This window comes from Pholis gunnellus (genome assembly GCF_910591455.1).
Source record: "Pholis gunnellus genome assembly, chromosome: 11".
NCBI classification, from domain to species: Eukaryota; Metazoa; Chordata; class Actinopteri; order Perciformes; family Pholidae; genus Pholis; species Pholis gunnellus.
Genome location: NC_136538.1, coordinates 19,855,680 through 19,871,267, shown reverse-complemented (window position 1 = coordinate 19,871,267; position 15,588 = coordinate 19,855,680). Strand labels below are relative to the sequence as shown.

The 15,588-nt window shown below is 41.6% G+C and overlaps 1 protein-coding gene across 1 annotated transcript; it reads left to right on the top strand.

The window, feature by feature from the left end:
• The first annotated feature begins 2,991 nt into the window (after positions 1 to 2,991).
• cyp26c1 (cytochrome P450, family 26, subfamily C, polypeptide 1) lies at positions 2,992 to 11,949 on the top strand. Its single transcript, XM_079168434.1, has 7 exons — positions 2,992 to 3,133; positions 3,992 to 4,342; positions 5,637 to 5,861; positions 6,243 to 6,518; positions 7,006 to 7,164; positions 7,735 to 8,145; positions 9,909 to 11,949. Exons 2-7 carry the CDS (start codon positions 4,136 to 4,138, stop codon positions 10,251 to 10,253), a joined length of 1,623 nt encoding a protein of 540 aa, XP_079024560.1. The 5' UTR covers positions 2,992 to 3,133; positions 3,992 to 4,135; the 3' UTR covers positions 10,254 to 11,949.
• The last annotated feature ends 3,639 nt before the right edge of the window (positions 11,950 to 15,588 follow it).

The window sequence follows — 15,588 nt, the reverse complement described above, 5'->3', positions numbered from 1 at the left end:
TATATTAAATGGACTATTTAAGGGAGAAGTCATGAACTGAAGTGATTTGAATGACACTGGTGTAGATTTTGTTCGGATCGTGAAGTTAGATACAAGTTTTTGTGATAATGTTACGGTCAGGATTTTGTTGAAAAATCCCCACCAGACATTTAATCCCTCTGGAACTTTTCAGACGTGCAGCTGAAACAAATGTTAGATTCCAAACCCACTTTTATTTTAGTAGGTTTGACAGAAAGTTTCTCAGGTTACTGAGAGTTCTTTTTTTAAACGTCATATACTTTGACCAACAAAGGGCAGGAAAAGGTCAGATTCAATGCAAAGTTGTATATGAGCAGCACTGCAGTCCCTCCTTAAATCAAAATACCAATCTGCTCTGAACATGACATTTATCTTCATCATGTCAGGACTCATTTAAGTCCAAATAATGAGTTAAGATCCTAAGTTCTGCAATATTGTTAGTGTCTCTTTCCTACTCATACATGTAGCTGGACTACAGGGATTTCAATACATTTCTAAAATATTATTTTACATAAAAAAACTGGCAGAATGACTCCAGCCTGTACCTAAACACAAACACACAGCTTTAGAGGGCAACGTTTTTAACTAGAACCAGGCCAAAAAACAAGAAAGAAGACTTTTCAGCCAATAATAATAATAATGATAATAATAATGATAATAATAACAACCATCATCATAATAATAATAACAGGGTAATATAACATGAATGTCATTTGCATTCATTTTCTGAGGTATTCGGTTTAAAAAATAGTTTCCTTCCATCTTCAGAACCTGCCAGAACCAATTCAACCTGCTGTCTTCTTCAACCGCGTGACAGCTGATATGAAAGATCATTTTCATTTTGATGTGTGATTTGTGTATTTGGGGGGAATTCCCCAGAGCTTATGGCTATTGAATGTCAGCTGGAGATTTACTGCTCTGTGAATATAATATGGAACTTTTTAATTATCAAGTTCAAACATGAAGAAACAGAGAAAAGGAAAAGAAAGCTTGTTCTTTGTTTTTGACAAAGGCACAAAAATAACTGAATTTGAACTAAAGACACATCGGATTGTATCTTATAATTTAGAACTAGTATTACAGAATAAGTTTAAATAATTAAAATACGTATTTTGAAAAAGCAAACTGTCGCGTGGTCAAGTGAAAAATAGTTTTAAACGGAATTTGACTGAGTTCAACCTCCACACCTGCAGCTTCACATTTTGATTAAATAAATGACAGGAGCGAGCAGAGCAGCTTTTAAGAGACCCCAGCAGATTGATTCTCTGCTGACTCCACATTAAATCCACACAGAAATCTTCGCAGCTCATTCACCGCCCACAGTCACAGTCACCAAACTGTCCATTCAGCGCAATGGTCAAATGTAAACGTTCCTCGCTGAGAAAACACACCGATAACAGATGGAAGTGTGCGAACGTTGCGCTGATTGGTCCGATTTTACAAATCCAGCTCTAATTGTCAGATCTCAGTTTAATTACACAACTAATTTGAAGCGTCAGACCCAAAGTATGTTAATTAACGCTTTTGTTTGTGAACTGCAACGAGAAAAACACGACTCAACACTTCAACCACAACAGTGTTCAGATCTTGAGGGAATTATGCATCTACGTATCTTCATTACTAATGTCAAGAAATATATATTATACAGTATTATATATATTAAAAATAATAATTTCAATATAGTATTTTCTCTTAACCATATATAGCCTACAGGTTTTGAGGATTAAATTCGGCGTCGCAGCCGCTGACCCGAGGAGACAACAATAAATATAGATCCAGTAACGTAACAAAAACATTACGCACATTACGTGTTGTGAGAATGTTGTGGAATACAAGTTAAATCTAGTATAATATAATATCCATCTCATCTGGATTACGCCCCTTTACCGGATTAAAATATAATTTATTCTAGAAGCTGCAAAGGCCAATTTTGTGACTCTCAAGAAGGCATTCAAACAAAAACAAAAAATAAAACGTTTATTACCTGCATCATCTATTTCTACCGCTACATAGCAACGTTTTGTCTTGGCTGCTCTCGGGACAGAGCCGTCTCCATATAGCTGCCCCTTCCATATGGAACTCTCTCCCAAAAAACATCCGACACCGCACAAACCAAAACTCACCATGTTATGCTTATATGTGTGAATAATGTAGTTGTGTTGTAGCGTGTTGTTTTATTTGATCATTTTAATCTATGTAAAGGGTAGCCTCTGGAAAGCGTTCTATAACATGTAGTATTATCATCATCATTATGTATTAATATTATCATCATTATTAATTATTATTATTATCATAATTAGTTGTTCAGTCGGTCTCATGAATCATTTCAAACAAGCCTCTTGACCTTCTCCACCTTCATTTTGTATTTGACTTTTATAAAAATATAAAATATCCAGAGAGACAACTATTCAAACTAACAGCCTAGACTTGAATGATTACATCCGATTTCAAACGTCTGTGCTGGAGACCCGTCTCTATAGCCACACCGGCAAATTAGCTTAATCAATAGATACAAAATAAAGTTACAATCTAGATTATTTCCCGAGTTATAGCCCACTGTTCTACCCGTCACACTTAAAGCCGACAGCAGACAGTTGGGATGCGGAGACCGAAGCAGCAGCTGCAGCTCCAACCTGAAATACTGAGCTCTCTCTAAAACCTGCGCCAAACTCTAAACTGCTCCCAGCTGATTGGCTACCTGTGCGTTTCTTCCATCCGCTGCTATCTGACCCTCTCTCTATCTCCTCTCCCCCAATCTCACCCCTCTACCTCGCTCTCACCCTCACCCCGTCTCTCTCTTTCCTGCATGCGCACAGTCTCTCTCTCTCTCGGAGCGCACCGCTGAGTCTTTGCTCTCATCTCTAAACTGTTTCCCTTTTTTTTTTTTATTTCTCTCTCCGGTCTGCGCGGTGAATGAACGAGCCTCTTTAACATATTCAGACCAACGTCATCCTCTGAAGGTGGATCATGCCGCGCAGCATTTTCTATAAAACCCCCCGCAGCCCGCTCACTGAGGAGGAATAGTCACCGGTTTGGCAGAGAAGGCGAGAAAGAAACTTTGCTTTTAAGTAGGCTACACGGATTTTTCTCACAGCTGACGGGACGCTGGTTGGAGGTAAGTCCTCTGTTTGAGTCTTGTTACGGACAGAAAGTTCTCTTGTTATATCGTTCTGAGAAAGTGAGTGAGTGACTAATTTGTTCAACTTTGTTTTCATCCTGTTCGTCTCCTCTCATCTCACTTACTTTGCCCGGCCTGTTAATCCGCTTCATACTGTAGTCTACTGTATTCAAATCCCCTTTCTTCTTGTTTTCTTTAAAAACCTGATTTATTGCCCTTGCTCCATAAACCTCGGGCCGCCTGGGGGGTGGCTGAGCCCCCTGAACTGTACCTATAAAGGCACATAACCTAATAGACAAGCCGGCGCATGTAAACCTGTAAAACTATTTGGAATAGTTGACAGCTACTCCTCATTTTGAAGGAGCAGCCGCAGCGGAATGAAGGGGAGTTTCCTCACAAAAGAGACTTACGCACGTTTTTCAAATATTTCATCTAGAGTAAACTATGAGCCTGTGCATGCGCATCCATCCGGTCTGATTACTGTTTTATTATGTATTATATATTTGGAGGTGCGTCTTTCTGCAAAACCTCTCCAGCATAAATAATTACGTGATAAAAGAGAAATTCTTGTTTGTTTTTATCAAAATAATGACTTATTCCAGAAGTGGCCACGATTCAAATCAGTGCACCATCGCTGCATATTTCTGATTGGATAGGGAGACCGAAGTTTGTATGATTGCTGTTATTATTATCCTCTAACTAGCTATTATAACGGCTCTTGGCCATTGGCTGTCTCCAGAGATGAGTTCACAAAGAGTTGAGATTCACGCTGCCCCTCTTTCTCCGCTTTGTCTGGTGGAGCAAAGGTAAACCCCACCAGATCAGGCTAACACACATTTATTTTGATTTGGAAAGAGTGTACGGAGGAGAAGAAGAACAAGAGGGAGGAGAAACTGGACGGAGGAAAAGATTTGCGCAACGCCGCCGTTTTGAACGGGACAGAAGCGCCTTTACGCACGAACACAGGTGGATGCTGGGAAGCGGACCAGCTCTTAGGAGATGTTACCCCTGGCCCAGTTTGGGTTGCTGTCGGCTCTTGCCACCGCACTCACTTCGGTCCTGTCCGCGCTCTTGCTGCTGGCGCTGACCCGGCAGCTGTGGAGCCTCCGCTGGAGCCTGACCCGGGACAAAGAGAGCAGCCTGCCGCTGCCGAAGGGCTCCATGGGCTGGCCGCTGATTGGAGAGACCTTCCACTGGCTGTTCCAGGTGAGAGTTGGGCTGCTGTAGTTGTCGTTCTTTTTTTCTTTTTTTTACAAGGGTCCCAAAATATAGGTTAGCTTCTTGCGCGTCCGTGTGTGTAGTTCTTTATTTATGTTCATCAATGATGGTTTTCTATCCCATGATTACTTCATTGTTTACAATGAAAAGGAGCTATATACCGGATCGCTGTAAGATTTACTAATCGTAGTATTGATGATGAGTCAGGGAGCGCGCGGGAACCTTTGAAAAGCTCCGCAGATTCTTGCAGGCTGAGTTCTGTTGTTAATGCGACATGTGCGGACTTGATGCTCGGTGCGTAATTCCTTCTTGCGGAGGAAAAACAGACGTTTTCTGTTCAAAACTTCCTCCTCTCTTTCTTTCTTTCTTTCCTTCCCTCCCTCCCTCTCTCTCTCTCTCCCTCCCTCTCTCTCTCTCATTCTTTCTGTCTCTTCTACAGTGAGGAATGTACTCTCATCCCCTCATCTCTCTGTCCCTTAAACTATTCCTCCACTCCACGCATGGGCGTTAGGCAGAGCGCCTCGTTACAGCACACGTGATGTGGCTGTTTCTTTTGTTTTTATTCCTCCTGCCTCTGATTTTCCTTTTAATTATCTACCCCCAAATGACTAATTTCAGCTGCGCATTTATCTCTAAATACTATTGTAATGCAAAAGCAGAGGGGGCTAACAGATGAAGAAAAAGAAAAAAGAGCCCATAACAACACTCTGGCATGTGGACACTATCTGAACATTCATCAAACCTGACCATAGATATTCTTGTCATTACTACTTGTCACATGTAAGTAGTATTTTTACCAGTGTTTTTCTTTGTATTCATATGTTATGAGCATTATTGGAGGGAGTCTGAGATCTACGATTCTCATTGCCAACGACTGCTTCCGAGTGATTGTTGTGCATATGATAATAAATAATTTGAAACTTGAAACTAGTAGTTCATGTGAAAATAAAAACTGCCCCTCAATGTGAGGAATTCGTAAAAAAAAGAAGAAGAAAAAGATTTGCACCAAAAATAAACGAACAACCAATCCTTTATGTCTTGGCCCATGGAGAGACTTTTCAACAGATGACAATGAAAACTACCAACTAATTTTTGCGATATCTTGCTGACAAACAAACAAACTGGACCCAAAACAGGCGGAGGAATTTTGAATGTTGAAAAATCTGGAAAACGCACTTTTGTGCCTAAATTAATCTTTTCCAATAAAGTAGGCATGCATGTCACCAAGTTGTTGCCTGACATGTGACACACTTGTAATTGTAATTTACTCTTCATGCTACAGGGTTCCAACTTCCACATCTCGCGCAGAGAGCGTCATGGCAACGTGTTTAAGACCCACCTCCTTGGGAAGCCCGTCATCCGGGTGACAGGCGCAGAAAACATCCGCAAGATCCTGCTGGGCGAGCACAGTCTGGTGTGCACCCAGTGGCCCCAGAGCACCCGCATCATCCTGGGACCCAACACCCTGGTCAACTCCATCGGAGACCTGCACAAGAGGAACAGAAAAGTAAGAAGCGGGCAGAATTTGTATAACCGATGACCTTTGAATAACCTTATGGTATAGTTCAATTATTGAGGTGACAACGTAAAGGAAATACAGCGGCGAGACCCACTCCCTTATTTATCCTTTCAATCTGCTAATCATTACCATGTCTTGTCTTCAATAATCATCTCATTGCCATTTCTTCCATCTCATCCAAACCTATCCAGTGCTTAAATTCTCTCCTACTCTAATATCCTATCATATCTCCTACACCTCTATCCAGTCCTCACCTACCCCACCCTGTCCTCCTCTTTAGCGAGTATTTACTGAAAGGTGTTGACTGCCGTGTAGAAGGTGATAACTTTTTATGACACCTCTGTCCTTTGTTTCCCCAACCCTTTCAAGATCCTGGCTAAAGTGTTTAGCCGGGGGGCTCTGGAGTCCTACCTGCCCCGGCTGCAGGACGTCGTCAAGTCTGAAATCGCCAAGTGGTGCTCGAAGCCCGGCGCCATCGACGTTTACAGTGCGGCTAAGTCACTGACGTTCCGTATCGCAGTCAGGGTCCTGCTGGGTCTGCAGATGGAGGAGGAGCGGATAGTTTATCTGGCCCAGATCTTCGAGCAGCTGATGAACAACCTCTTCTCGCTGCCCATAGACGCTCCGCTCAGTGGGCTACGCAAGGTGAGAGAGAGCAAGAAGAAACCAACTGAAGTTTATTCATCTTTAGACACACTGTTTTACAACCCAGCATTACAGGTTTGATTTCTACATGTAAGAACCAGTATCACAAACAATATGAAACGGCCTTAATCTTACCCTAACTTTAAACCAATTATTCACCCTAATATTAAAGGATTTACAGTATTTCTTTCCCCAAAACAAAGGTGAGTTCGTACAATGTGACTGCGTACATCTTGTAATTACTTAATTTGTGGCTTTTTTGGAATCCAATAACAGACAAACATGGATGGAAGGAAAAGTTGCCTTTTCACTGTGAGAAAAAGACCATTGTGTCAGAAGTTGAGGCTTGAGACCTTAATTTAGGTTATTAGAACAGTAGTATGGAATAGAATCCCAGTGATGTAAGTTGGGTAATGCTCTCTGCAAATTAAATGTTTCTGCTAAATAATTATCTAATAATGTGCTTTTGGGCTTGTTCTCTGTCCAGGGGATAAAAGCCAGAGAAATCCTGCATGCCAACATGGAGAAAATCATTGAGGAAAAGATGGCGAGGCAGCAGGCGGAGGAAGAATATCACGACGCCTTTGACTACATACTGTCCAGTTCTAAGGAGCACGGCCAGCAGCTCAGCATCCAGGAGCTCAAGGTACCAGAGAGAAGCAGCCACTATAATTTAGACTTAATGTCGCCAATTCAGGCAGGTCTGTGCCAGCCGAGGACTCTGAAAGTAATGATGGAATCAGACTACACTACATTCAGATATAGTCACACAAGACTTCATGACCCGAGTGACATGCAAAGGTGATCAGACAGAAGGGGGCCAGAGACAAAATTCTGGATCATCACAGAAAAAAGGCTACTAATGCTTACCATAAACGATGACAAAGTCTGTCAGATTAGGTGATTATTGGGCTGATATTGTGCAGCCTGATCCCATGTATACACACTATAAATGCCTTTAAAGGTCTATAGTATACTATAGAGAGAGAAAAGAGGGTTCAGTGGCTATCTATAATGGTTCTTTGACTCAATAGTTCTCTATAACCCACAGTGGATCTGCAACTGCACAAGCATACCGGATCTTCCAGTTTCTTTTGTGTAACGATAATATGATCACAGCTGTTCAAAGGCCACCTAAATGTGAATGTGAATTTTAAGTAAATTGATCTAATCTGGTATATTATATCATTCCATCTATCCACTTCCCTCCTGGCAGGAAACAGCAGTAGAGTTGATCTTCGCCGCTCATTCCACCACAGCCAGCGCCTCCACATCTCTAATTCTGCAGTTTCTCCGCCATCCAGCGGTGGTGGAGAGGGCCAGAATCGAGCTGGAGGCTGAGGGCCTTGGCTACGAATGCAACAGCAGTCACAGCCCATCTGGTGTCACCATGGAGAAAGAGGAGGATGCTGCAGACACAGAGACAAGTTGCCTGCTGAACGGAGACTGTCAGAATCACCAGAATCGCCGGGATGGTTTTCCACAGTCACAGTCTCATATTCCGTGTCTGAGCCTGGACAAGCTGAGCCAGCTCCGCTACGTCGACTGTGTTGTCAAAGAGGTGCTCCGCTTCCTGCCGCCAGTCTCCGGTGGTTACCGGACAGCCCTGCAGACGTTTGAATTAGACGTAAGTTCAAGTCTCTGGCAGGGATATACCATTCACGTGTATGCCGTTGGTCTGGGTGGCTTTTCTGTCTTCTGGGGATAATAGGTAGTGGATGTAATATATTTTCATCAGATACAAAGGAATCCAACTCTATGCTTCTTTCTATAGCCACATATAAGGAGAAATTAGGTAAACTACAGAGACTATTGTTTAAACTCACAGTAACAATAAATCAAACAGCACAACCGTTCTTAGAAAAAAATATGTAAGACCCACATCAAAATGCAACAACTTGCAGCCTCTTCTCTTGGAGATGTCAAAAGGTATTGTTAGGGTTTGAGAAGTCCAGCCAGGGATGGAGATACCATTAGCTAGCAGAAATGTTCTGCACCGTTTGTACCGTGTTAGCTTTTGGCCTGTAGGAGGCGACTTCTACATGTTCACAGCTGCAAGTCTGAACTGGTGATGCAAATGGTTGCATGAAAGAGAACAGGATTCCGTCTTCAAAGACGGCTCCCCATTCTTTTCCTATGAAAGTTGCTCACTGGGTGCATGAGCTGAAAAAGCCTCCACAGCAGGCTTCCTCACACTTCTTCATGTTTGGGCCCATACAGCTTGCACACTGGAGTTCTGCTCATGCCGAGTCAGCATGTGCCTCAGAGACAAAGATTAATGGGATGAAATAATTTCATTACGGCTCTTCTAGACTTTCTTAATGTTAATGGACCACAATTTGGATTTTGGGGGGGGGTTTGTGACACTTTGGTCACCGTTTTACAGCCACTTCACTCCCAATGTTTTTTCAGGGGAAAATGTGTTTTCGGCTAGTGTGCATCACATGGAATTTCCAATACAGTGCGGGCCACTACACCAAAATTGCTTCACAGTACAGATGCATCCCTAGCAGCTTAGTGCTACGACTAATACTTTCCTATAGGCTGACGCTTCTACTTGTGGTGAGTCAGCTTTTTGTGAGTGAGTTGAAAGATGGTTTATTACCAGTAAGAAAATTGTCAATTAGTGAGATCTGCAATTAACTCTTCATGCAAGAGGAAAAACAAAATGTTGATTGAATTGAATTCTATCTTAGTCCATTTATCATGTAGCAGGCCTCGCTGCACTTCAACAGACAAACACATTCACATACAGAGTTCCGTGGCCTTTGCTGAGAATGTGCCCTGTCATGGCCTCATCCCTCGGCCTTACATGCCCCTTCCCTGCCCTCAGTGTGCCCCCAATTTGCTGCGCTTATTGCGAAAGGACAATTGAAGTTTAAAACGAATTCCCAGAATACTATTGTAGTGCACAACGTCATTTATGCACCTCTTTCTCAGGGTATGAACCCCTTTAGCTGAGAAGTAATTGCAGTATTGAGAATGTAATTATGCCTGTTCATTCAAGTGCAACTTATTAAAGCTTAGACATGGGACTCCAAACTCAGAAATAATTAGGATTAGGTTATAAAGAGGTCTGGAATAATGGAATGAATGAATACATTAAGTTGAAAAAAACAAATGAGAGAAGAAGCTTTGCAAGTAATAAAATTCAGCTTGCTTTTTAACTTCTGTCAAAAAAAGTTAAACAACAAATGGCTCTTAGAGTAAGCATATTTTCCACTAAACTTACCTGTAAAAAAAAGTCTACACACCATTTATAATTTTGTTTCTGTGCTGCAGTCCCGTGAAATTGATCAATTCATTAATTCATATTGTATTCAAGACTTTCTGAAGAGTTAGAGTTTGTGCAGATTTGAAAACTGACTGATTTCCTTCCTCTATTCACAGGGCTACCAGATCCCCAAAGGCTGGAGTGTAATGTACAGCATCCGGGACACTCATGAGACCGCCGCGGTCTTTCAGAGCCCGGAGCTGTTTGACCCAGACCGGTTCGGCCCAGACCGGGAGGAGAGTCGGTCGGCTCGGTTCAGCTACGTGCCGTTTGGCGGTGGCGTGCGGAGCTGCGTAGGGAAAGAACTGGCAAAGATGATCCTAAAGACTCTGGCAGTGGAGCTGATCGGGACTTGCAAATGGACTCTGGCCACGGAGAACTTTCCCAAGATGCAGACAGTGCCGATCGTGCACCCGGTCAACGGGCTGCATGTGAATTTCACTTACAAATACCCGCTTTAGATAAAAATACAGTCTGACAGACTTTCCAAAAAAATCACCCTAAAGGCATCTTAACCTTCAGTCTGCTTTTGGAAAATCTCTCCAAGCCCAAGAAAGGAGGTACAAGCACCTCCTTGGACCTGATGGTGCAATTCAGGCCAACTTCCATTTCCACGGGCATGAAGCAGGGGTTTACATTGCTGGTTTGGAGCAAGTCATCATCTCTACAGTGGTTACAAACCACTTTCTGTTGTAGCACAAGCTCATTTTTAACCACCGGATATATTCCCCTGCAGCATTCCCCAGCTTTTACAGTCCGTAACATGCTTTTTTAAGGTAATTAACGTAACAAGGTGCAATTCAAAAGTAAGTCTGTGTAGCCTTTTCCCACCCAGAACATCTGGGTTTGCTAAAAGTGGCCAGTGAACAGACTTAAGGTGCATTTGACTTCCATTAAATCGAAGACCAAGACAACACACCTACTGTCAATAACAGGAGAGAAAGACTTTCCAAAAAGTCTTTCCATGAAGCCATCTTAGCTCCAGTTTCTTGGCTCTGACCAAGCTCCAAGTGCAGGGACGAACATTTTGTTGCGATACACACTTACACGAAGCGATTTACAGACGATAAAATCCACTCAGCTTTTGTGTTTTTATCTTTTTCACCACTTTGTAGCTTTTACATCAATGTGTATCGGAAAGGAAATATCCAAGGGCTATGAATGTTTTTTTGTGCTGAATGAGCAAGTCATGAGTATTTCACTTCACTTGCATTCACAAAAAACGTTTGAGATTCACAACAGCCTTTTTGAAAACGGACAAAAATGCAGCTGGTCAATCCTTCCAGTCCAGGGACAGAGAAGCTATTTACGTCTTATAACCTGGGATAGCCTTTCTAAACTGTCTGTGAGCAAGGCACTTGATGCCTGCCAGCTCCATGAAAATGCAAAGGAACAAATAGATAAATGTTCTTCATTAAATCTAAATGTGACAGTTCTCATTAGAACCTGATCACAGTCAGAAATACAGTGCAGAGATCTGCGATGGAAGTATTTTAACACTTTTAGAAAATGTTTCCAGACTCACGTTGGACACAGCAGAAACTCGATTCGTGTTCAGTTATCTTTGTAATGAATTTTTTTTGCAATGATCTCCACCGCTAAAACACTTTTACTGATGGAACGTGCACTTAATTTTGACAAATAAACCCCACAACCAGGAACTTCCCAAACATCAAGGTAAAATACATTCAAACTGTTCTGTTTTCTGAACATGAATGTAATATAATGTATATCCTTAACAGTGCTATTATGTGTGTATCAAATGAAGTAGCATTATGAATAAGCTGTATTTAAAATGCAGATGTATCATTTCTGTTGTGCTTTTACTCTATCTGTAACAATATTTGCTGTAATTATGCATAGATAGACACTAACCTGTAATGTAAAGGACTGTCCATAAAACTTTATTTCACTGCCAGTACATAGATATCTTTCATTGTTTAGAGCAGCATATATATAGAGTAAAGTTATTATTATTATTATTATTATTATTGGTCTAATTTTAGGACTGTTTCTGTCTGGGTCTTGAAGCCCGATAGACACGCTGTGAATTCTTATGTACGGATGGATTCGTGGAAGGAGATAGCACTTTCTCTGCTTTAAGGAGTCTGTATATATTTGTTCTGTTTATGCATTCATTGAGTGTATCAGATGTATCTGCTGTACAGTTGATGTAAAGAGTAAATTAGAAGATGAAAAACAAAAACAGTTGTCATTTTACGAGTTTGTCATATCTTGCTTTCAACAAGGACAAGGAGATGTTTATATGTTTTAAATGTCATTCTCATACGATCAAGCAACATGTTTATAATTCTTGATAATATTTTTGTACAGGTATTTCAAAAATATTTGTTTGGGAACAAAAAGTCCACACAAATTATTTACATTAATATTGTTGGACTGATTTATGTCACATCCGGTTATTTGAACTGACATCATCAAGTCATACACAAACATCGAACTTCCACTGTAGCAAATAATAACTTCATGAATTCGGACATACAGTGATAGCCTTAATTAACCACTTGTATGGAGGTTTGAGGAATCTCCACTATTTCACTTTCGACCAATTACACGTAACATCGGTCTCATTTGAGCACATCATCCTTGCAGACCTGAAAACCTGCTGTACTTCACCACACACCCCCACATCTGGATCCCCCAACACATATCCATAACACCATGAAGTTGTACTTTTTCTTGGGGCTGCATGCTCTCTCCGTAGCTCTAATCCCTACACTAACCAACTCACATCCCACCACAGATTTGTTAACATCTGCATGCAGACGACACAACTAAAGAAGGTTTTATCTCCAATGACAATAAAACACTGTCATTAACAGCTCAATAAAGAAGTTACCTTTTGCACAGACAATAATCTGCCAAATCTTACAAAATTATGATCGACTTCAGATAAAAACCAACCCATTACTCAGCAGTACAGAGTTGTCATAACAGTAGTATTAGAAGTATCCACAGTATTTATAGTGAATTAATAACAGTCTCGCTGCATATCTTGACCTCATTACAAACAAAACGGACAGTGTGGTCACCCCTGAGTTCATCACCGAGGACACTGCTGAGGTCACCTATGAGGTCACCAGGCATTTCCACCCTCCACCTTACCGCCTTCATTGACAGGCAGAGAATGGGGTGAAGCTGTGTGGCAGAAAAAATAATGGGAGACAAACAGCCCGGCCTAATTATGTCCGCTGCAGGGCCCCGTAGCTCTGCCAAGGTCGTTATCTGATGGACGCTCAGTCACTGGGAACTCTGCGACGTATTGAACCAGAGTTCACTCCAGTGCCATCGGCTGCGCAGGTCAGCCACCGGTCAACTGATGGGAGGGTGCATGGGAACTAGAGAGCGGACGCAACACAACCTAACCTCTATTGCTGCATATTATACAACTGAAACAAAGTCTAAGCGACTCACTAGGTCCCTCTATGGGCTGGATATTTCGACCTGACTATGCCAAAGTGCTTTAATGTGGAGACTAAAGGGTTGGCTCAAATCCACACTGGAAATGTGAGCATATGAAAATGTGCAAAGATGTCCGTAAGCAGAAATCAGCTTGATTTTAACTTGTTCTTTTGATGAACAAATGTGTCCCTTAAAGTAACGGATGATGTTGACAGGTCGATAGGACGATCATGTTAAAATTCAGAAACACGTTTTGAAGAATATTAGTTGAATATTAGCTCCGTTTTTGGTCTCCAACAACTCCTGTGTCGTTAGCTGCTACATGCTCCACTAGCTAGTCTCTGACTGTGTCTGTCTGCTTTTGCTGCAGTGTATTTTTATCGCTTTTTCTCCGAAAACGATGCAGCAAAAGCAGTGTTGAGATATAACGAAAATTTATGATAATTAACATTCAATGCGGTGTTCTGCTAATTTCACTATCACATTGCATTTCATGGGTTACGTTTTTGAATGAGTGATGACCACAACAGGGAATAATAAAGAAACCATTAAAAAAATTCCTGATGTATTTCTGCCACATTTCTTTATCCGTCCCATGAAATCTATTTATTCTTTCCCTCTGAGCTATAAAAATCTTTGCAAGGAAGCTAAAAGTTCAGCTTCCCTTACCTCCTCCTCTTATGTGATTTATGGTTCAAAGGCAGTTCTTGGGCAAGATAAGGGACACCAATTTGCAAAATGAGGGGGAAAACGGGATCAGATGGTGACTTGGATAAAATGCTCAGAGGCCAAAATCAGCACCTTAGCCAGCCGGTCGGTGTCTACGTTTATTTCCATCGCTGCTGCTGTCACAGGAAAAACCACAACGCTGCAATCTTGGTGGCTTTTCTTTTTCTTTCTTGTAATTGAAAGTTTACTTTGCCATTTATGTGCTGAGTCAGTCAGGAACCTTTGGGGCTTCATTGTGTGACTTCAGAAATAAAAATGGACCGAGTTTAAATTGTGGCAGCTATATCCAGCCGTTCATCCATATTGAGCAAGCAGAAAAACTATGCCCTGTTCAACATTCACTGTTTTTTTTGTTGTAAAATCCAACTGGTAACCAATACTTAGCTGGCCACTCTACGTTTGGACATTTCTTTGTCTGTTTCAGTCCAAAGATTGACTTAAAAAACCCTTGAAGCTTTACAAAACCTCAAGTTGTGGGCAAACCCATTTACACACACCAGTTTACATCATCCTTAACAACTTGACTGCATTATGATGGGACCAGACAACTAAATATCAGAGAGAGAATGGTGTTTGAGTGTCTTATGTAAAACAAGCGATTCAACTTCAATCAACCAAAACAAGATGTATAATTTATATCAAATTATAGATACAATAAATATTTAATCTGTTTCATAAGTGATGAGCACCAATAAATCAGAAATCAGAAAGGTGCTATTCTGTTATTTAATCTGTTGAACAGTTGTGAATCATGTCCGCAGGACTTAAATGCAGTATGGGCATGGTTCTTTTTGGGGATCAACTGTAAGCAATAAGGGGCGGGGGGGGGTCAAGGCTGTGTGTCCATTTTCTAGACTACATAACTCCTCACCATCGCCTGTACCCGACCTCCTCACCTCTCTGGACTTGTGTCGCTTGTGTCCTGGTTCAGGACAAAAGATACACATCAATAAAGACTTCTCTAAATGGCTGTTTCAGGTCATTGGGAGAGCACTTAACTATAATAATGAGGTAAAAGAGCAGTCCTTGGAGAAAAATTAACCAACTTGCTCGGGCCAGCGGTGCACTGCGGCGATCCGCCCACCTCAACAAACAGTCAGGTCAGGTTTGTTTAGAACAAGCTATTCAGAAATAAGCTCCAGGAATCTCAGAGACAGATATGTTAAAACTTGGATGAATAAAGCCAAAACTATCTGCATGACTAGATGCCGCGAGATTGAAGTGAGAAAATATAGTATTCTTTTGGGGTAATTTCAGTGTACCAATTTTGAAAAGCTCTTCTCTGAGGTTAAGATGAAAGATACATGTCATTTTGTTTGTATGTGCAGTGGAGTCACAGACCAGCTGGAGGAAACATAGATGGTGAAGCAGTCGGAGGAGGTGGAGGAGGATGTGGAGAGGGAGGAGGAGGAGCGGGTATGGACATACAGCCATACAGCAGATAATTATTGGTTTTGTCAGACAACATCTGTTATGTCAGCATTCCAGCCGTCAGCCTCGAGGAGGACGAGCTAAAAACCGCCCGCAGAGTTCAGAGACACACAAAGACAGACAGAAACAAGGCCAGACACAGGAAGGCAAAACCCTGTGTTCAGTTTGGACATTTTGGAGTTCACCTTCATGTTTATGTGAGCAGAGAGTCTG